The sequence below is a fragment of the Trichoderma atroviride genome, chromosome 7 (genome assembly GCF_020647795.1).
Source record: "Trichoderma atroviride chromosome 7, complete sequence".
NCBI classification, from domain to species: Eukaryota; Fungi; Ascomycota; class Sordariomycetes; order Hypocreales; family Hypocreaceae; genus Trichoderma; species Trichoderma atroviride.
Window position 1 is genome coordinate 1,364,792 of NC_089406.1, and position 19,002 is coordinate 1,383,793.

The 19,002-nt window shown below is 53.2% G+C and overlaps 13 protein-coding genes across 13 annotated transcripts; 5 read left to right on the forward strand and 8 right to left on the reverse strand.

The window, feature by feature from the left end:
* Window positions 1-114: 114 nt before the first annotated feature.
* TrAtP1_012467 (uncharacterized protein) lies at window positions 115-441 on the forward strand (the record flags this gene model as incomplete). The annotated part of the gene is made up of 1 exon (XM_066115532.1): window positions 115-441. The coding sequence occupies one exon, from the start codon at window positions 115-117 to the stop codon at window positions 439-441; it is 327 nt and encodes a 108-aa protein (XP_065971631.1).
* A 1,686-nt stretch (window positions 442-2,127) lies between these two features.
* TrAtP1_012468 (uncharacterized protein) lies at window positions 2,128-3,910 on the forward strand (the record flags this gene model as incomplete). Its single annotated transcript, XM_066115533.1, has 2 exons — window positions 2,128-2,368; window positions 2,544-3,910. The coding sequence occupies 2 exons, from the start codon at window positions 2,128-2,130 to the stop codon at window positions 3,908-3,910; spliced, it is 1,608 nt and encodes a 535-aa protein (XP_065971632.1).
* A 1,573-nt stretch (window positions 3,911-5,483) lies between these two features.
* TrAtP1_012469 (uncharacterized protein) lies at window positions 5,484-6,276 on the forward strand (the record flags this gene model as incomplete). Its single annotated transcript, XM_014090154.2, has 2 exons — window positions 5,484-5,561; window positions 5,668-6,276. The coding sequence occupies 2 exons, from the start codon at window positions 5,484-5,486 to the stop codon at window positions 6,274-6,276; spliced, it is 687 nt and encodes a 228-aa protein (XP_013945629.1).
* A 513-nt stretch (window positions 6,277-6,789) lies between these two features.
* TrAtP1_012470 (uncharacterized protein) lies at window positions 6,790-8,265 on the reverse strand (the record flags this gene model as incomplete). Its single annotated transcript, XM_014090153.2, has 2 exons — window positions 6,790-8,012; window positions 8,202-8,265. 2 exons carry the CDS (start codon window positions 8,263-8,265, stop codon window positions 6,790-6,792), a joined length of 1,287 nt encoding a protein of 428 aa, XP_013945628.2.
* Window positions 8,266-8,471: 206 nt separating this feature from the next.
* Window positions 8,472-8,919, forward strand: TrAtP1_012471 (uncharacterized protein; the record flags this gene model as incomplete). The annotated part of the gene is made up of 2 exons (XM_014090151.2): window positions 8,472-8,585; window positions 8,647-8,919. The coding sequence occupies 2 exons, from the start codon at window positions 8,472-8,474 to the stop codon at window positions 8,917-8,919; spliced, it is 387 nt and encodes a 128-aa protein (XP_013945626.1).
* Window positions 8,920-9,217: 298 nt separating this feature from the next.
* On the reverse strand, window positions 9,218-9,625 carry TrAtP1_012472 (uncharacterized protein; the record flags this gene model as incomplete). The annotated part of the gene is made up of 2 exons (XM_014090152.1): window positions 9,218-9,540; window positions 9,616-9,625. 2 exons carry the CDS (start codon window positions 9,623-9,625, stop codon window positions 9,218-9,220), a joined length of 333 nt encoding a protein of 110 aa, XP_013945627.1.
* A 743-nt stretch (window positions 9,626-10,368) lies between these two features.
* TrAtP1_012473 (uncharacterized protein) lies at window positions 10,369-11,293 on the forward strand (the record flags this gene model as incomplete). Its single annotated transcript, XM_066115534.1, has 2 exons — window positions 10,369-10,389; window positions 10,808-11,293. The coding sequence occupies 2 exons, from the start codon at window positions 10,369-10,371 to the stop codon at window positions 11,291-11,293; spliced, it is 507 nt and encodes a 168-aa protein (XP_065971633.1).
* A 541-nt stretch (window positions 11,294-11,834) lies between these two features.
* TrAtP1_012474 (uncharacterized protein) lies at window positions 11,835-12,713 on the reverse strand (the record flags this gene model as incomplete). Its single annotated transcript, XM_066115535.1, has 3 exons — window positions 11,835-12,263; window positions 12,354-12,632; window positions 12,696-12,713. The coding sequence occupies 3 exons, from the start codon at window positions 12,711-12,713 to the stop codon at window positions 11,835-11,837; spliced, it is 726 nt and encodes a 241-aa protein (XP_065971634.1).
* Window positions 12,714-12,809: 96 nt separating this feature from the next.
* On the reverse strand, window positions 12,810-13,793 carry TrAtP1_012475 (uncharacterized protein; the record flags this gene model as incomplete). The annotated part of the gene is made up of 2 exons (XM_066115536.1): window positions 12,810-13,034; window positions 13,689-13,793. The coding sequence occupies 2 exons, from the start codon at window positions 13,791-13,793 to the stop codon at window positions 12,810-12,812; spliced, it is 330 nt and encodes a 109-aa protein (XP_065971635.1).
* A 522-nt stretch (window positions 13,794-14,315) lies between these two features.
* TrAtP1_012476 (uncharacterized protein) lies at window positions 14,316-14,681 on the reverse strand (the record flags this gene model as incomplete). The annotated part of the gene is made up of 2 exons (XM_014090148.2): window positions 14,316-14,515; window positions 14,618-14,681. The coding sequence occupies 2 exons, from the start codon at window positions 14,679-14,681 to the stop codon at window positions 14,316-14,318; spliced, it is 264 nt and encodes an 87-aa protein (XP_013945623.2).
* A 160-nt stretch (window positions 14,682-14,841) lies between these two features.
* On the reverse strand, window positions 14,842-15,858 carry TrAtP1_012477 (uncharacterized protein; the record flags this gene model as incomplete). The annotated part of the gene is made up of 1 exon (XM_066115537.1): window positions 14,842-15,858. The coding sequence occupies one exon, from the start codon at window positions 15,856-15,858 to the stop codon at window positions 14,842-14,844; it is 1,017 nt and encodes a 338-aa protein (XP_065971636.1).
* A 562-nt stretch (window positions 15,859-16,420) lies between these two features.
* Window positions 16,421-16,954, reverse strand: TrAtP1_012478 (uncharacterized protein; the record flags this gene model as incomplete). The annotated part of the gene is made up of 1 exon (XM_066115538.1): window positions 16,421-16,954. The coding sequence occupies one exon, from the start codon at window positions 16,952-16,954 to the stop codon at window positions 16,421-16,423; it is 534 nt and encodes a 177-aa protein (XP_065971637.1).
* A 1,267-nt stretch (window positions 16,955-18,221) lies between these two features.
* On the reverse strand, window positions 18,222-18,704 carry TrAtP1_012479 (uncharacterized protein; the record flags this gene model as incomplete). The annotated part of the gene is made up of 1 exon (XM_014090147.2): window positions 18,222-18,704. One exon carries the CDS (start codon window positions 18,702-18,704, stop codon window positions 18,222-18,224), a length of 483 nt encoding a protein of 160 aa, XP_013945622.1.
* Between the last annotated feature and the right edge of the window lie 298 nt (window positions 18,705-19,002).

Below are 19,002 nucleotides of genomic sequence, written 5' to 3' on the forward strand. Positions count from 1 at the left end.
GGGGCGAATGCCTCCTAGTATTGGGTACATGAAATGCAGTGGTGGTCCACGTCAAAACGTGAGAAGAGGGAAATCCGCGGAATCGTGGCGCAGCAATAAATAAGGGCGCCAGTCATGCCCCCTTTGGTCAAAGCAAGCCCACAAACGAGCCGAGCAAAGAGAGAGAGAGAGCAATTGGTGTTTGTTTTTGCTCTTTTGCTCTTTTGCTCTTTGCTGTTTCTGCTCTTCTGGTTTGGAAATGCGAACAAGGGGATGAGTGTTAGCGGAGAGTGGGTGGGATATTTGGCATCTCCGTCCCTGGATTCAGCTACAAACAACTTACAACCAGAAAAGGCTACTGTCGAAAGATACAGATTGGTTTGGCGAGGGGCCCGGTTGAAGAGGCCCAGAATGTTTGCTGTGGGAGAGACACACACAGAGAGACGGCGGCGACTTACATGATTCCCACAATATTGGGCCAGGGGGGGGGTTATGGCCCCAGCTTGCTTGAAAATCATCTGGACTATTTCGGACAAGCAATGAACCGTACAATCGAGATTGGTATTAGTGATACACCGTTAGCGGTAAGGGAGACACGCACACGTTCACGTTCACGTCACGTACATGCTGTGAGAAAACGTTACAGAGGGGCCCTGTTGGTTCTGTTTGTACCTACTACATTACTTTCTAGTATACCTGCAGTTAGCAGGAAATCCTGAGCAGGGTCTCCTACCTTAGTATTCGTGATAGTGGAGAAAACGTACCGCTTCGGCAGATATCCGAGCTAAGAACGAGGCGGGCAGAAGAAGCTTGAGATTAAAAGACGCGAGCTTTACGAGGCGCAATCGACGAGCCGGGGGAGGATAGTAGCTGTCAACGTTTGAAAGGGAAAAAAAAAAAGAGGCGCGCGCGTTGATCCACTAAAGGTTTTGAGGGCCGTCGGCGTTTTTGTTCCAGTGCTAGTCTAGAACCTTTGGGATAGGGTTGTTTAGAAACGGCGTCTAGTGCTGAATAGAGCTGCGGATTAAGGGTCAATAGAAGAACCTGGAAAGCTTCAATGATCCGAAGCTGTTGCTTTTAGAGAATTTAAAAAACAACAAGTTGTCTAAGAGAATAGAAGAGGACTTTGGTCTCTCTCCCCCTCTATTGCCCGAAATGGATGTAGATCGCCCAATTACGATTTAGCTCAAGATTTGCCTTTGTCTTGGCACTTTTCCCTCCAGGCACGTTATACCTAGATGGATTTCACATGGCGAACCCGGATCCAGGACGGCGGGCCAAAACGCGTGTTTGTGCGCCTTGGCTCTTGTTGCTTGCTGCGAGCGACAGCCGAGGCCTTGATCGCCTAGCTTGGCGCAGCATGAAGCGGATTGTCTTCTAGAAGCACAGAACCGGTTCTTCTCCGAAATACATGACTAGGAGTGTTACGTAAATGACTATTTTCCGAGCAGAGGATTCAATGCCGTCTCGTTAGTGATTATGCCAGCGATGCAGACTAGGAGCTGCGCTCTCAGACGTCAGCCGTCGATGACAAGTGTCAGATCCTACGCACCTATTCAGTTGGCCAGGTTACTAGTTGTTTACTCTGGCTTTTGAATAGATGCCTGCGTTCAATTGTGTTGTCACAAACAATGCACGCTCCTGTTCTCAACGCAATGCAAGCGAGAGACTCAAAAGACAGATACGAGGCCTTGCCCGCCATCTGTCCCATGCCAAGGTACCTCGCTGTAGGTACCCGCCGAGCCCCACGAGTGACATAAGGACCGCGGCACCTTTTTTCTCGAGAGCTGCGCCAAAACAGCTATTCTTATTTTCCTTTTTGCCAAAATCGAAATTGCAGTCAAAGCAGCGACAGATGAAACGATCAAAGCCACCACCATCGGCGCCCGCGCTCGTATCGAACCAAACGATTGCTCAGCTCTAAATGCTCTAATTCTATAACCAGCAAAAGCATCCGTCACCGAACTTCAAAACACCCGCTAGGACCACCCTATTGCGCCTCATCCACAGCCTGTTTTAGCGAGATCCGGCGATAGGCGACGGCGACGACGACGACAACGACCGGGGGCGGGCGGCTGAGAGAGGCTCTGCATTAGAAAATAAAATAAAAAAAGGGCAACAAAAATCACAGGCATATCCAGCAAAGCGATGCCCTCGCCGACTGACGACGAAACGCCGTTCCCTGTGCTGAGCCACTCCGCGAGCCTCAGCGCTCTGGACCGCTCGCACCTGTCGCCCCACGATGCCTTCACGTATCCGCTGCGGCAGACCTACGACGCAGACGGCGCGGCCGATCCGCTATCCCATTTGAGGCACCTGAAGAATGACCGCAGCAGGAGCCGGAGGCGCAAGAGGGCTTGGAAGAAGCTCATGTGGGTGAAGCAGTCGTGTAAGTTCTGTCATTGTTTGAAAGGGGAAAGTCTGAGCGAGAGGAAAGAGAGAGAGAAAAGCAGAGCGAGATGAGGTGGGGAGAAGAAGAGAAAGACCGAGAGAGAAAATGGCTAGACATGGGAAGGGAAAGAAATGGCGAGCTGACGGGCATGATCCGACATGTATGATTGCAGATCCAGACAACTACACCGATCAGGCAACATTTCTCGAAAACCTGCAGCGCAATCCACGACTGAAACCCTACGACTTCTGGCCGCTGGTGGCGGACTCGACCGTCATCCTGCAGCACGTCTGCTCCGTCAGCCTCTTCGTCGTGTGCTTCGTTGGCATCTACCAGGAGCGCGTGTCGCCCGTGTCGCTCGTCAGCGGCAGCAGCTTCGTCACGTTTCTCGGCTGGCTGCTGTGGGAGCGATGGGTCTCGGAGGAGATGGCCCAGGAGGAGGACGTGAGCGCGAGCGGCATCGGCATCGTCGGCATCGCGGCCTCTGCGACCAAGAGCGAGAGCATCCGGCGCCGGGCCCGCGCAGCCAGCATTCGCCGGCCCATTGTTGCGCCGCGCATCACGTCTGTCACGCCGAGCAGCAGCAACAGCCGGCCGTCGTCAGAGGCGGCTTCTTCTTCTTCTTCACGGCCGTCTGCGGGGAACTCGACGGTCAATATTCAGATACAGATCCCCGAGAGCGAGAGGCTGCGGACGAGCCGTCCTCCCCGTCCTTCTTCCACGACCACCTCTCCTTCTTCGACCAACTCTCCGGCGTCTCCCACCTCTCCCACCTCTCCTACGTCGCCCATATCGCCCATATCACTCAAGGGGCCTTCTCAGAGTGCCACTGGCGCCGATGGCCAGCCATTGCTGCGCAGAGCCAGCTCAGACGTGATACCAGACTTTGCGCCAATCCCCAACGAGGCAAACCGCCTACACCAGCGTCTTGGAACAATCAAGTCAGCTATACTCATCTACTCGACCCTCCTCGGCCTTAGCCCCATCCTCAAATCCCTGACGCAGTCCACGTCGAGCGACAGCATCTGGGCCATGTCCCTCTGGCTGCTCGCCATCAACATCTTCTTCTTCGACTACTCGGGCGGCGTGGGCGCAAAGTTCCCCGCCTCGCTGTCCACCAACGCGGCCCTCATGGCGTCGACCGTGCTGGCCAGCCGCCTGCCCTCGACCAAGCAGGTGTTTTGCCTGACGCTCTTCAGCATCGAGGTGTTTGGCCTGTTCCCCGTGTTCCGGCGCCACGTGCAGCACCGCAGCTTCCGGCAGCACGCCATCCTCACGGCGCTGCTGATCCTCGGGGCGGGCTGGGGCGTGGGCGTGGTGATGCGTGAGCCCGGGCCGGCGGGCTCCTGGCCGTGGAGGCGCGGGCTCGGCGGCATGGTGGTGAGCGTGCTGATTGCCGCCATTGCGACGGGCGGGTGCAGCTGGTGGCTGATTGGGCTGCAGCGGTATAAGAATGAGATTCGGGGGGCCTTGGGATCCGGCAAGGCCCATCATCATGAGCAGGCAGCGGTGGGAGAGCCAGTGACCTTGAATGGATGAGTGTTTTGTTTCACGATGTGTATGTGATTTTCATAGAGCAAGCAGCCTGCCTTCAAATTCAAACATGTTTCATTGGATTCCTTTGTCACAGTGAAGTGGGTATAGGCAGCAGGATTTCCTCTTCACTCTCTCTCTGTCTCTTTCCATATCCTCTTCCTTTTGTGAAACAGAATCAGCTGGGGTATGTACTGCGTACAAGCAGCTGTACTGGCAGTGCTAGTACCCAGCAATACTGGCTTGTAAGAAGCAAGACTCGAGGCTGTCGTGGAACTTGTAGGAAATCACTCAAGACAACGAGATAGACAGTACAGGCCTTTGACCACCGAATGACAATGCGTATTCGGAAAGACAGCTTCTGCTAGCTCCAATGTCTATACATGCATAGGCGAGAATTGCAAATATTGGCATCATCTCCTTGTCTTTGAATGCCGCCGAGGTCCTTCTGACTTGTTTTGCTGTAAGTGGCATGTTGGTGTTTTGGATAGTACGTACATCAATGCTAATACAGGTAGGCGGTTGTGTATCACATTTTCGTATCGACGACTAGGTTATTCCTACGTCTGAAGACCCTGCCGACGGGACCTTTTCTTGCTTGCCTTTTTATTCGCCCGTTGCGCCTTTATGCTAAACAGCCCCCCTCGTCCAGGGTCTCATCGCCACGACCCCCCCCATCAGCTCACAAACAGCGCACGGCAGCTGACTTGCTAGAAGCGGAAAAGACCCTTGTAGGGGTCCATTGGCTATTCTTCCCCCAGCCGCAGTTTTTTACAGCAGTACACTGTGCTGTGCTACCATTGATCAGTCAGTTCTCGACCCTTCCATCGTATAATCGTAGCCAAGTCGCCTATACGCGCAAAACGGCTAGTGCCCTAAAAGCAGTCGCGGTGGCACTCACGTACCTTGCAGGTGGCGTCTTCTGGAGTGCGCTAGAGCTGGGCACACGCGCCAATCAGCGACGGGCGGTGCTTGTTTTCTTTTCTTTTTTTTGTCTCACCTTTTGTGTTATTGCAACGAAGCGAGCAATATTGGTGGCCTTTTGATTTTATTTTCCGATGGTTAATTCACATTCAGCCGCCCTTTTCTACTTGTATTATTGATACAAGCATCGGTTGACTCAACCATCATGTGTGCTATTTCAGAGGTGCAGTTTGTAGCAGCAGTGAGTACAACACACGACTCCGGTAGCTCTCACCAACCCAGCTAGTGACTGTGCTAGTAGTGCTCTGCTGCTGCTGCTACAGGGGCCAGACCGGGGGGATCACCATCCGGGGAGCTGCCACTGCTTCTCACTCCAGCCTGTCTCAGTCGCTTGCCCGCACGATCCTTCCTCCCTCCCCCCAGCCAGAATGCGACTCGGCGACTCGGACTAGCTGCCCGGTGGACTGATAAAGAGGCCCTTCCTGCTCTTGCTCACCTTCTTTTCTCTCCTCCCCTTAGTCTTTTTGCTCTCCAGGTTTTTTTTTCCATCTTACATAAAGAGTCAGTCGTTTGAAACCCTCACTCGCTTTTTTGTTGTGCTTGCTGGATCATTTTCAAACACCACCAAAAAACAAAATAAACAAAAATCTTCACGATGAAGGCCTCTGTCGTCACCCTCCTCCTCGCCGGCCTGGTCGCTGCCCAGGACTTTTCCGGCCAGCCTGACTGCGCTGTAAGTTGAAATAGAAGAGCGACTGCAAAAAAACAAACCAATTCATGTCGCTCTTTGCTGTATAGAACGCCACTGAAGAGCTCTGCTAACACGCTCGTCTTCTCAGGTCCCCTGTCTCAAGGATGCCATCCCCAAGGCCGGCTGCGCCCTCACAGACACCGCCTGCCAGTGCAAGACGTCGACCCAGGCCCAGCTCGCCGGCCTCGTTGCCCCGTGCCTGATCGAAAAGTGCAGCGCCTCTGATCTCGCCAAGGCTCAGTCCGCCGCCGCCGCCGCTTGCAAGGCCAACGCCGCCGGTTCTTCTTCTGCTGCCGCCTCCTCGGCCGCCTCCTCTGCCGCCACTTCAGCCGCTGACTCGTCTGCTCCCGCCTCGACCTCGGCCGCCGCCACCTCTGAGGCCACGACCAGCGCTGCCCAGAGCACCTCTGCCGGCGAGACCTCTGCCGCTCAGAGCTCTGCCGCCGAGTCCAGCGCCCCGGCCTCCACTGCTGCTTCCGGCGGTGCCTCCATCCCAACCGCGAGCCCGACTGGCGGCGTCTCCAACAGCACCGTCTCTGGCTCCCGCTCCGTCGTCACTCGCACCTCGACTGCTTTCGTTGGCGGCGGCGGCGGCGCCCAGACCTCTTCCACCCCCAAGACCACGTCGCTCAACGATGCCACCGGCCCTATTGCTGGCGTCCTCGGCGCCGTCGTGGCCGCTCTCATGGCTCTGTAAATACAGCAAGAAACTACCAATCGCAGTCATAACTGTTAATAGTTTTGTTCAAGGTGTTGGGCTAGCATGTAATCATGATGTGACGAAGTTATAATTTGAAGTGGGCGTGGACAATCAAAACGGGCTTTTTTGTTCTTTCTCTCCTTTTTGGGACCACCATGTGGTCGGAATTGTTTTTTGTTAAATTCAGTATTTTGATGGGGCGCTTATTTAAATACCACGACGCAGTAATATGAAAGAGTGATATATCATGGCATCTTTTCGTCTCAGAATCCTATTTCTCAGTATCATTGTAATGTCTGTCTTGAAGTAAAGCCTGCCAGCATATCTCTTACCAAAGGGGAGGTATAAACTATATAGATACATTCAGTAATAGGAAATCTCTTTAGCAAATCTCAAATTGAAGAGTTATAAAGGCTATTTATTCGAACCAGTGCGTAAAACATGAAATGCTTGTTGAAGAAACTACCGTCTTTTGTTCCCTATATCAAACTGTCGTCTCCTATACGACCATTAACTCCCTTGTAGATTTGGTTCTGCTGCTCTCGGTAAGTCCATGTCTATTATCAAGGGCATCTGAGTTGGCCGATATCGAACACTCATAATGGACGCGTTGACAAAAAGCGTCTGCTCGCCTTGTCTGATCTTGTTCTCGCCATCTGCCAGATCAATATAGCAGCCTCGAGCCTTGCTCCACTCCAACAGGCGTTCATGCTCCTCCATATCAAGCAGAGTATTGTTAGTGGGAATAGAAAATGGTGGTGGAGTAAGAGTATATAAAGTCTGTGAATTTTCCTTGTCGAGGACGGTGGTTGATGAGATGACAGACTCGGGACTGCTGGGCTCGGGCTTCCATTGCACCAACTCTGCACCCCAGGCCTCGTGGATGTGGCCGAAGCAGTGGATCTTGGGTTTTGCTCGGTACAATGATTTGAAGAGAGTCCCGCAGCCGGCTCTGTCCCCGTGAGAGGTGCGGTCGAGGATGCCCAGCGGAGGGCCGTGAGTCATGGCGATGTCGACGTCGGACGGTATGTCAAAGGTGTGTTCTCCGCCCTGATACTGAAACGCCCAGTAGCCATACTGAGGCGTGTATTGGCTTGCGTAGATGCGCAGCCGGGAGCCGTTGGCGAGGTCGAAGGAGTATGTCCCTTCGGTGAGATATCTGACGCCGTCGACCTCGGCTTCTTTTGCAATCTGCATGACCTCTTTGTACTTGGGCTTGTTATTGGGCTTGGTGGCATCATCGTCATCACTACCATCAGTGTCGTCATGAATATCATTCGTGTCGTCAAAGGCCAGATCATGATTGCCCGCAATGACCAGCTTCAGCGGCGCGCGCAGGCCTCTCAGCATGTCAAACGTCTTACGCATCTCCTCGGGCCTCCCGCGCTTGCTGAGATCGCCGCAGTGAAGGACGGCGTCGGCCTCTGGGAGGGGGGCCCGAAAGCCGGTGGGGTGGGTGATTGATGATGCACCCGGCTTGCTGAGTTCATCTTCTGTGTCGCCCTCCGACTCGGGTTTGGGGACGGAGGTGTGAGTGTCGGAGATGATGAGGATGCGGGTCTTGATAGTGGGAGAATCAGGGGATGGTGACGGCTTGGGGGGGATTGTCATGATGGAGTCGATGCTGATTATGCCGTCGTATGGTTTGATGGATGACGAGATTTTTCCGGTGTGGTTTTCGTGGAGGTGGTGCTGTGCTGTGATGTTGGAGTCGAGTATGGCGATGCTGCCTGCTGTGCAACGACGATGTGTAAGTGATGTAGCCAATGATGTTTCTCCGCGGTAAGCTCCAGGCAGCGTTGCCGATGGCCCGAGAGCAGTGGTTTGGGAGCATATACGGCTGCCTTGGTGTAGAGAAGATGAAAAGAAGGGTAAAAAAAAAAAAAAAAAAGGAAAGAAGAAGAAGAAGAATGTTTTATAACAAGACTTGAGCCATTCTATTATATTTTTCTTGACGGAAGCTAATGCAAGGGGCGCTCTGAACATGGCCAAACGATGGGAGTTCGAGAAAGGCTGAGGCTGCTAGACCCCAGGGACTGTGCTAACAGTTGACTGCACTGAACATTAGTGGAGCTCCAACGCCAACTTCACTCCCAACACTGAAGCTCCGTTCGCGATTCAACCTCCAACCCGCGTCCGCATCTCCACAATCCGAGCTCTACTTGCTGGATTCTTGCAGCTCCAAAGACGCAATGGCTTCAGACGCAAATCGAGATGTCTCCATGGGCTCTTCTCCGCCGCCAGTCCCCGCGACAGACGACGAGCCCAAGTACGGCGGCTACTCGCGCTTCGAGATTGAGCTCGAGGTGAGGATAAATCGTCCTTCTTGGCTTACCTGCGTCTTCTAACCATGGCCGCCTGCTATAGTTTGTTCAATCGCTCGCCAATCCCTACTACCTGAACCATCTCGCGTCGCAGAAGCTCCTCACCCAGCCCGCCTTCATCGCCTACCTTGCCTATCTGCAATACTGGTCCAAGCCGCCGTACCTCAAATATCTGACCTACCCCGGGCCGACGCTGCGACACCTCGAGCTGCTGCAGCAGGAGAGGTTCAGGCTGGATATCATGAGCCCGGATCTGGTCCAGCGACTCGTCGAGGATGAGATGAAGGCGTCTGTGCAGTGGCATTGCGAGCCTTGAGGCTGCTAGTACGAAACACGGGTGATTCTACTCGATACTTTCATTTCGACGATGCATTCACGAATCAGCAAGCATAAGCGATCATTACAGTCCTGAAAAAAAAAACATTTAAATCGTCTTTTAAATGTCTATCATAGAAAAATCATCGCCTGAAATGCTTCAAACAAAATATACCCCCCATATTTGACCCGATATCCTCCAACGCCGAGACGAAGAAAAAAAAAACGACCACGAAAGATCCATCCCCTCGATTTCCGACTTTACGATAGCCGTCCCTCTTGGCTTCCCCCGCCAAATATCAGTTCTCGCGCCATCGGTGACCACATGTCATGCACTTGAAGAAACTCGTCATCGGCTCATCAGCACTTCGAATCTGCACCTGGAAAAAGGCCGCCTCCTCGCCAGTGCAGCCTTCGTTCGGGCACTGCGCCTTGGACTTCTGCGCGTTGTCCCAGGCTCCCGGTCCGCCAAAGACGTCCTCGCGCTCTTTGCGCTCAAAGACGCGCCGCGAAAAGACCGGGTCGGTGATGGCGTGTTCGTAGGGGCATGTGCGGCACTCGAGGCGGTTTGTGCGGTTGAGCGTCAGGGAGACGGTCAGGATGTTTGCGCAGTGCGGACAGACTGCGTCGCAAAAGATTTTTGGTCAGATGGGAGAAACAAAACGACGTGTTCGGGTGTGTGGAATCATGTGCTTACAGAGAAGCATGGCTGTGGCTGTGACTGTATTGTGTATGCTATATTTAAAATACCCTATGCCTGGGGCAAGGCGTAGATGGACAAGATAGATTTAATGCAGAAGATGCTATGGCTCTTTGCGCGCTTGCTTTCTAGATTTGTCTGCAGATTCTTTCCGGGAGTGATTTGTTGCGGCTTTGAAATAAAGAAGAAAAAAAATGAAGTCGTCCAAACTCGGCGGCATCGAAAAGCCAAAAAAACGACAAGCCAGACAAATGCCATGGTGGGGTCCGTTCTTACGTAGCGGCACTTCCATCCGTCTTGAGTCAGCAAGCACCAGACCCTTTGCCTTTGTAGACGTCCCCCGTAAACTGGCTGCTGAGCGCTAAAAGTGACCCCGCTAAGCTTTCAGTTCCCCATTCCTCGCCCCCTGGTGTCTTCCCTATCGACCCCTCCATGGGGGGGGACCCTCTGCTCTGTCCTGAGACAAGCCCGCCAAAAAAGCGTCGTCGTCCCCCAGCCTATCACCGCTAGTTTGGCCTGCAGCCCATTCAACGGACCCCCCCCCAGTGCTATAATCGCTTCGCCTCTTTTAAACCTCCCAACTCTTCCGCAGTGCGCGTTTGTTGTTTTTATGTTCCTATATTTCTTCTTTTTACTCTTCTCAGCGTCGCCCTTTTCTGTTTTGCTCAGCGCCTCTTCTCCAATTCCCCTCAGCTACCTACATCTCCCTTTTTTCGTGACAAACCCGAGGAGAGAAAGCAAGTCGGCATCATGAGCGGCGAGGAGCATGAGGTGCGTACATTACGTCAATTTACCACGCATTTTCACAAACCTCCTATACAATACATGATACCTAATACCACATACACTCGACTCGAATTCTATGCATCAGACTAACAAAGCATCATGTTAAACAGGGCGCATCCATCGAGGAGCAGCTCATCGAAGCCTGCCGGCGCGACAACGTCGAACTCCTGACCGAGCTCCTCGAAGACAAGGAAGACTCCGAAATCACCAGGCTCCTCAACCAAACCACCACCGTCATGGGCAACCACCTCTACCACGAGGCAGCCTCGCGCGGCAACTGTGCGTTTTCTCTCTCTTTCTCTTCCATACAAATCCCCCCTTTCAAAACAAAAAAAAAAACCGCTCTCTCTCCCCTTTCCAAAAACCCAATTTTTTTCTAATAATAGCTTTCATTCAACAAAAGACGACATCATCGACCACCTCCTCGACCAGCCCGACTTCGAATGCGACCCCATCAACCGCCAGGAAGGCGACACCCCCCCTGCACTCCGCCATCCGCTGGCTCAACGCCGAACCCCCCGCCCAGCGGCCCTTTGGCCACCACCTCATCGACATGATGCTCGAGGCCGGCTCCAACCCGCGCATCAAGAACAAGGGCGGCCTCACCGCCGCGCAGCTCGTCGACCCGCGCAACCAGGAGCTCCGCGACCTCATCCAGAAGCACATCTACGCCACCCAAAACGCCGGCGACTTCATCAGCGTCAGCAGCAGCGTCGCTGCGCCGGGTGGTGCGCCGCCGCCGCCGCCGCCGCCGGGAGCGGCACCTCCCTTGACGAATCATGTCGACGCTCATGAAGAAGAGGATTACGACGACGACGACGCCGAGTTCAGCGGAAGTGACGAGGAGGAGCGAGCAGAGTGGGAGCGCAGACGGAAGAACAGGCGGTAAATTACTAGAGACAGGAAAGGAATCGAAAATCAAATATATATGAGCGTATACGCATCACTTCTAGAAGGAACAAGACGAAATCCGGCAGCGGGCTTCTAGTGGAGGAGATAGAGATGAGAGAGGAACGGAAGGGGGAGGGCGAAGAGGGCAAGCAACGAAGCACAGCCAAGCACCTTTGAACGAACTGAGGCCAGGCGTTGGAGGATTGCCAATTCTTACAATTACCAGGGGGTGGACCATGTTTGTATACAATAGTTGCATCTTGTCGCAAAGACACGGTAGTGCGCTTGTTGGAGTGGCTAGATTTGCGCTCCTATGCACGTCATCGTAGAAGGGGAAGAAGAACCATACTCAATATAGACCCTTCGCGTGTTATTATCCCTGTCATATAATTAAATGGTTTTTATTAGGTTTTTGCTGAAGAAGCATGATGTACACATCTCCAGGATAACAAGTGTACATGTATGCAAAACTATACTTGATGTCTGCCATCTTTAGGGGGGAATCATCAACCTGAGCCAACGTTTCTGTATGCCTCCTCTTAAGCTCTTATCATAATGCAAGTGGCAGCTGCAAAGACAAACAGCATTACAATCGACAATCTTGCTGCACTCGCCGCGGACGTCCGCTCTTCCCTGACATACGTCGCGTTTCTCAGCCTCTTGAGAGAATGCGTTGACAATCTACCACCACTCGCCAGCTCAAACATTTCAGATCCCAGCTTGCGGAGAATATCAGTCGACCGCCCCTCGGGACACATGACAACTTCCCAGCCTCCACCCTTGGGAATGATAAACGTCGACTGCTGATCATCAAAGGCGAAACTGTAGGCATCAGGGCATACGGCCTTGACCGATTTGCTATACTGCGACGGCTTGCAAATGTTGGGGTCGTGGTATTTGCCGATACAGCAATCCTTGTCTGTTCCTGTAGCCGCACAGGCGCTGTTGCATGGAGCAAAGGCAGGCCGCTCAACGTTGTCATCAGGATAGGGGTAGATGCCGTTTCCGGGATGAGTCGGAGGGAAAGCAAGATTCAGCCATGGACACTATCCGCTCACGCTTTCGTTTGTCTCTTCTGACTCCAGAGGAATCGGGTACGTCACGTTGGAGTAGAAGATGCCCGTGCCGGTGCCCGTCGACGAGAATACCCAGCCAGTAGTGGCGATGCAAGCGCAGTTTGTGAGATTCGGCGGGATAAAGGTGGTGTTTTTGGCGGGAATGTAGTTGATGCCCATGGGTAGATTGTAGCCGTCAACGAGCGAAATGTCGTAAAAGGTTTGCATCATGTCGACTCCGCCAGCGAGATTGAACTCTGCCAGTGTGGCAGGCGTAGCTCCCTAACACCGCTCATATCAGGCCTCATCTCTCAACTTCGTGACGGCGTTTGGCAGTCCACTTACGCTGAATTCATAGTCCATCTTTGCGAAGCAGTCTCCCGTCTTGCAGGCGCAAGAATCTCCACTCACGGTACAGTTCGTCCGCCCCCATACGCGACCTTGCCAGTCAGGACCTACCTATAGCTTCCTGCTTTTGTTGGTCGCCAGCTCGAAGCCTCCAATCCCTGGGCCAGTTCCTGATTGCGTGGCAACGCCAGGCCATATCGTCGAGTCGCATTTGTTTGTGACTACCAGGGGGATTTTCTCGTCGGAATCGCCTGGAGGCCCCCGCATGAATTGTCTCGGTTGCTCCACGTTTTCGCTGAAGAAGGCTGCTTGCCAGTTGTGGTTCATTAAAGAATCCTGTGCGGCTTGTGAGCCAGAGAAAAGTAGCAGGGCATATATCAAGGTCAGTGACGCCTGTGCGTTCATGGAATGCCTATCGCCTGAAGTCTGTCTCGAGGGTTTCGACATGTATACCATGACTTTTGTCGGATCAAGACGTCTCCAATTCGATCTTCTTTTTGCCCGTGTTTGATGCTTTGGAGGGCTACCAGCTCAGTCGTGAGGCCTTCGTTTGTGTTTGGCAGCCTAGAAGTTCCTGACCTCACGTAACTCGTGAAAATCTGTAGCAAGAAACGAATAAAGGAGAGTGTAACCGCAGTCAACGACAGCTTTGCCAAAAGAAGAAAAAAGCGAGGCTGTAGAGAGAGGCAAAGGTGCGCCGACAATTGGCAGCGCGCTTCTCAAGGTGCAGAGTAAAACATCAAGATATTAAGCAGGATTTCAGAGTCGCCGTTGTCTCGAACGTAACGGCACCCAACGCAATATTATGGCGAAGAAAAATAATAAGAGAAAAAAATAATATTGTAAGAGATGAAAAAGAAGAAGAGTTGAAATTCAGGAGCGTGGGCGAGGGTTCAATGTATCAATAGATGGCAAAACAGTGTGGCTGGCAGGGAATATTTACTATTGATTCAGGTATGTAGAGGGGAGGATAACGGAACAAAGGTTTACATAGACGTAAGATGAGCTCATATGCCTCTTTCCGCTCGATAGTCCATGCACGTATGAGACATCTTCGGGTCGAGTCGTGCCGAGTTGGCGAAGATGCAGGAGCATATGAGCGCCATAATATAAAAATAGCATCTATAAACGCCAACATCGTAGACTGCACTCAATGGACAAACGTATTCTTTGGTCTAGGTACTCTTTTAGACTGTCTATTATTAATAACATTGCCAGTCGTAGTCTTCTCTTTCGTTTCATTCGTCATCTTCCTCAAATCAAACAAGCAAGAGCACTTGTCAAAGCACGTCATGCTTTCGGCTTGTTTCTCGTCCGCATCCAACAGCCATCAGAAAAAAAAAAAAAAAGGTAAAAATAAAATAAAATGCGTGTTGCTCAATGTGGCAATAAAACCCCCCATGTCCTCCTTAGTTCTCATGAGTATTCCGCCGGCTATATTAAAATACCGCTGGACCATGTATCATCTTCCTCGCTTTTTTCGAATGCATCCCCAGATAGGTATCATGTGTATATGTCCTTGACTTCAAAGCCGTGCTAGCTGTCTGAATCAAAGCTCCCAGCTTCAACCAAGTATGTACTGTTGGAAGCAGCTTCATCTATTTTTCTCCCTCTCGTTTACCTGAAGCGGGCTCGGCAGCGGCCCATAACCTCGCCTTGGCACACAAGCTCTGCGCTGAACTCGGAGCCGTCCAGAGTCAGGTAAATGTCAAAGTACACTCTGTAAAAGGTACCTTGAGGCGTATCCATTCGCTCGAAATCCTTTTCGAGGTTCTTGCGAGACAGGTCAGATGTAAGGGTAACAACTTCCTTGATGCCTATTGGATGAGAGAATGTTAGCTTTATGAGAGACAAATAACATTACTCGTTTTACTCCGTCAAGAGATATCAAGGTAAAAGAGTGGGAGAAAGAAACTTACGGGGATCCTTTGTATACTCTGGGCAGACGTCATCGTCACAGGCGTACAAGACATCTTCGTACATGAGGGTAGCTCCAGGAGCAACTTGTCTGAAAAAGGACACCTTGTAAGGCTCTCCGTTCTTGACTTTCTGTCCCTTGTGCACAAAGATTTGTCTCGTGAACTTGCATCGGTCCTTGCCATCAAGTGACGGCACTCGGTAGGCCTCGGGGTGGTAGCCCTCCTTAAAGGGCTGCAGTGTGGCCATAAGGTAGTGGCGTCGGGCAATACGGTGAGTAATGACTCGCTCCGTAATACCAGCGGTAACGGCACCCTTGACAATGGCAGCCACCGAGTCCATGGGTCGAACCACCTTGGACTGGAACTGAGGGGGGCACGTGAAGCTTGATCTGCTGGAACAGGTACTCGGAAGCACCAAATCCACCGACAACCAAGATGTTCTGGAGCGTCCGGTTCTGGGCCTGGATGGCAATGATTTGGTTTCGCACCAGCTCCAAAATTCTGTTCACGACAGGCTCGAAGCACTGCAGGATTTCTTCGTTGGTAAAGGTCATGTAACCTTCCTCGATGCCGGCCTCGGGGAATTCAGCTTCAATACCGACATCAACAGCCCATTTCTGGCCATTGTTTCGGAAATCTGCCTTGATTCGGTTCTCGAAATCCATGATACACTTGGCGTAGACACGGCCGGCCGTCTTGGATCCGTCGGGCAGCTTCATCTTTCGAATCTTGGTCCGCAAAATGTTGCTAAAGTTGCGGTTCAGGGCTGTGGAACCGCACGAGTCACCAGAACCGGCAGTACACTCGGCGACAGTAAAGGGATTCTCCTCTTCGACTTCGTACGCAATCAAATCAACGGTACCTCCACCACAATCAACAATCAAGACGGCGTCGTGAACCTTGAGGTTGAGCAGACCCGTCTTGGAGCAGAACAGGGCCGCTGCTTCGGGCTCGGAAACGAGAGTCAGGCGGTTGTCGTTTTCGTCACGCAGGAAACCAGCCTGGATGGCCGCGGCTCGGGTGGCAGCCTTGCCTGCGTCGTTCCAGATAGCCGGTACGGTGAGGTAGTATCGGATGTTTCGCTCTTCTCTGTTGAACACCTCACCAAGAGTCTTCTGCAGCGATGACCGCATGGCCTGGCGGAGCTTGAAGAGGTAGTCGGCAGCGACATCGATCTCGGACTTTCCCGGGGGCAGAGGAGGCAGGTTGATGGGGTCAATGTACGTGTTGCCGCTAAGCATCAGCTGCAGCTTGAACCACTCAACCTTTTGGACTCCTGGCTTGGGGTAGCCAGTCGGTGCCAGAGCATCGGCGATGTCGGGGCCCCAGCCGACCACCTTTTGATATTGATCGTAGTAGAGGACAGTGGGGATCTGTTGGATTTAGAGTTAGCTCGGGCGTTTGTGTGGCGCCATCATTGTCTCAGCACTGCTCACCTTTTGCTTGGTGTATGAACCCGCACCGGGCCATTCTGTGATGATGTCCTCCTTGGCCTCGTTGTTGGTAGCGAAAGCGAAAGCGACGCCGGAGAATGTTGTTCCCTATGAATAGCATTTTGTTAGTAAAAAGAAGGCGTCGATTTCTTCTTCTCTCTGTCTGTCTGTCTCTCTCTCTCTCTCATTTTTTTTTCTTTTCCATTTTTTCTTCCCATGGGCCATGTATACCTAGCTCGTATTTCTACTGCCAAGCCATGACCCAGGACATGGATAAGAGCAAAATAAAGTTTGACAGCTGGGAAATCTCAAAGGTCTACTAACAAAATCAATGCCCACAATGAGCTGGGCCTTGCTTCGGCTGGCCCCCTCAACCTCTGCCGCGGGGTTGCCCTGCTGGAACTGTTGCGCAATAGGTCCCCCCCGCAGGCGGTGGTCCAGGAGGGTATCCCGTGGGCTGGCCAAAGCCGGGAGGGCCGCCCTGAGGCATTCCCGGAGGCATCTGGCCCATGGGATTCATGTTTGGCGGATATCCGGTGGGAGCTCCTGTGTTGATCGGGGGAGGGCCTCCCGTCATCTGCGACGGCGGGGTGCGGTTCTGGCCGGTCATGGGACTCGTGCGGCCCATGGGCTGGCCCTGAGACGGTTGCGGATAGCTTCCCGCAGAGTAGCTGGGCGGACGCGCGCCCTGGCCTGGGTGGTTCATCGGGAGGCTGGTGGTGGACGACGCGGCGCCTGGAGGAGGCGTCTGGCCGGGATGCGGTGCCTGGTGTTGAGGTATTTGGGCGGGAGGAGGGGTACCGGCGCTGGTGGGGGGCGCTGGCTGTTGGATGCTGTGGATGCTGGCGACGGACTTGCGTTTGCCCAGACCAAAGCTCTTGAAGCGGGAGTTCAGCGAACTCATATGGAGGAGGAAAAGAAGGACAGGTCCCGGGAAGGGCTGATAAAGAGGTGCGGGAGCGGAGGGGAGCAAGAATGGGCGCTGCGATGGGGGAAGGCCAACGGCGCGGGCAGGGTGCTGTGCTGGGGCGAGAGGATTGGGCCTAGAGCGATTGATAGTGTAAGATCAGGTCGGCGGCGCGCAGAGGTGTGGTGGTGGAAATAGCAGCACAGCAGGTTTCGTTTTTCTGCTCTGGGTGCGATTTAGTGGCCGCGCTGACAGCTTTTGGAGCTTGCGATAGGATGGACAGGTTGGGTCGCCCGTGCTAGAGGTAGGACTCCTCCTGCTGCCCGACAGCGCTTAAAGTACTATGCTAGGGACTGTGGCAGATGGAGAAGGGGCAAAAAAAGGAAAAGAAAAAAAGGGTGCTGCAATGCAACGGTTCAATCTTAACAGAGTTATCGCTCTCTCCAGCTTAGTACATGTATGTAGCGGGCAAAGTCTTGTCTTGCGCAGGACGGCCCAGGACTCGCCGCCTTTTTTTGCTGCTCGTACTCGGACGCTCTGCTTACCTGAGGCCTTGGGGGGGACCAGCAGCAGCGCAACGCGCACCCGGGGCTGGCAGTCAGACTTTAGCAACACGAGGCCTGGCCTGGCTGTGCAAACCGACCCAACGCGTTGGCAGGGCTGAGCCGCACCTCGAGAACGCCTAAGCAGGGCCCGGCGATGTGCCTTGCGCCGCGGGAACCACAGTAATACGCCAGCCCTGGGAGTCGCGGGTACAGCTGCGAGCGTTCGTTGCGAGCGTTTGCCAGTGCTGGAACCTCCCATCTACGCGTACTTGTACATGGTTCACAACGTATCAATGTGTTGAAAGTACCTAAGGTAGCTGATTGCGTAGATTCTCGCAAGACAGCATCGACTTTGACGTCAATGAGCTTCTCCGCCCGTATATGCACTCCGTATTTGGTCCCCGTCGAACGTTGTGCGCGCTACTACCACGACCCTCTTATATGCCGTGGCTGGAACCAGGTTCTCAACTGTATATGTATCCCGCCAAGTCTTTTTTTCTCACCTAATTTCACTTCACCTCTCCCCCTTCTTTTCCTCCTCCTCGACCCAGCTCAAACCATCATCATACCCACCTGCAGTCTCTATGGCCTAGGGCTGCTCGACTGGTCTCGGAACCTGCAGGGTACAGGTCTGGCTGCATGTACACGGCGCTGTAGCCCGTGCGGCTGAGAAGTCGAGAGGCCAGTGATCAGCAGTGGCAGAAGCCACAGCGGCGGGGCTAGTGACAAACTCGCCATGGTGCTAGCGATGCAGGGCGAGTGATGGAGCAGATCTGGAATGAAAAGGCAATGGAATACCGATGGACCCAGCAGCTCTCCAGCCTTTTTTCTGCTTCACCTTCAGTGGACAAATGGATTGGAGAGCGTGACAAATGCCGTCCCACGAAACAGCTTGTCCGCATCCCGAGACGCAAAACTCGCTCAATGTGGGCTGTTGCTTTTTGCCTTTTCCCTCGTATGCACTCCATGCCGTACTGGTGGAGGCGGTGATCGAGAGAGGCGGGGCAAAGCCACTCGGAAATCGAAACAACCGCTGAATAAAACTCTGCTGCCCTATCTTTGTTTCCAAATGGCGTGCCACGTGCCCAAGACGTCCTATTCCGTCCCGTCACGCTCGAATCGTCCTTGCTCTCACATGTCGCGATATGGCATTGGAAATGGCAACCACCTCCGCTAGCCGCAATCAGATGGGGAGGGCTCATAGTCAATTTTTCTCCAGGGCCATTTGCGCTGAATCTGAATGTCCTATCAGTGTGGTGGCACTAGCTCAGGACTTTTGCTCTTGGCGGGTAGGACTTTGCTTTGGGCAAGGCGGGGTTTGGTTGGGCTGCAGCCCATTTCTCGTGCCTCGCGGAACGGTGGGGCCACTGCCAGATTCGCTGAAGCCAGCCGTTGATGCTCATTTCTAGGGAATCGACTCTCCAGCGACAGATTTCGGGGTCTTGTATTTATAGATTCCGGCTAGTGCATGGAGCATCGCAATTGGTAATGTCATGGAGC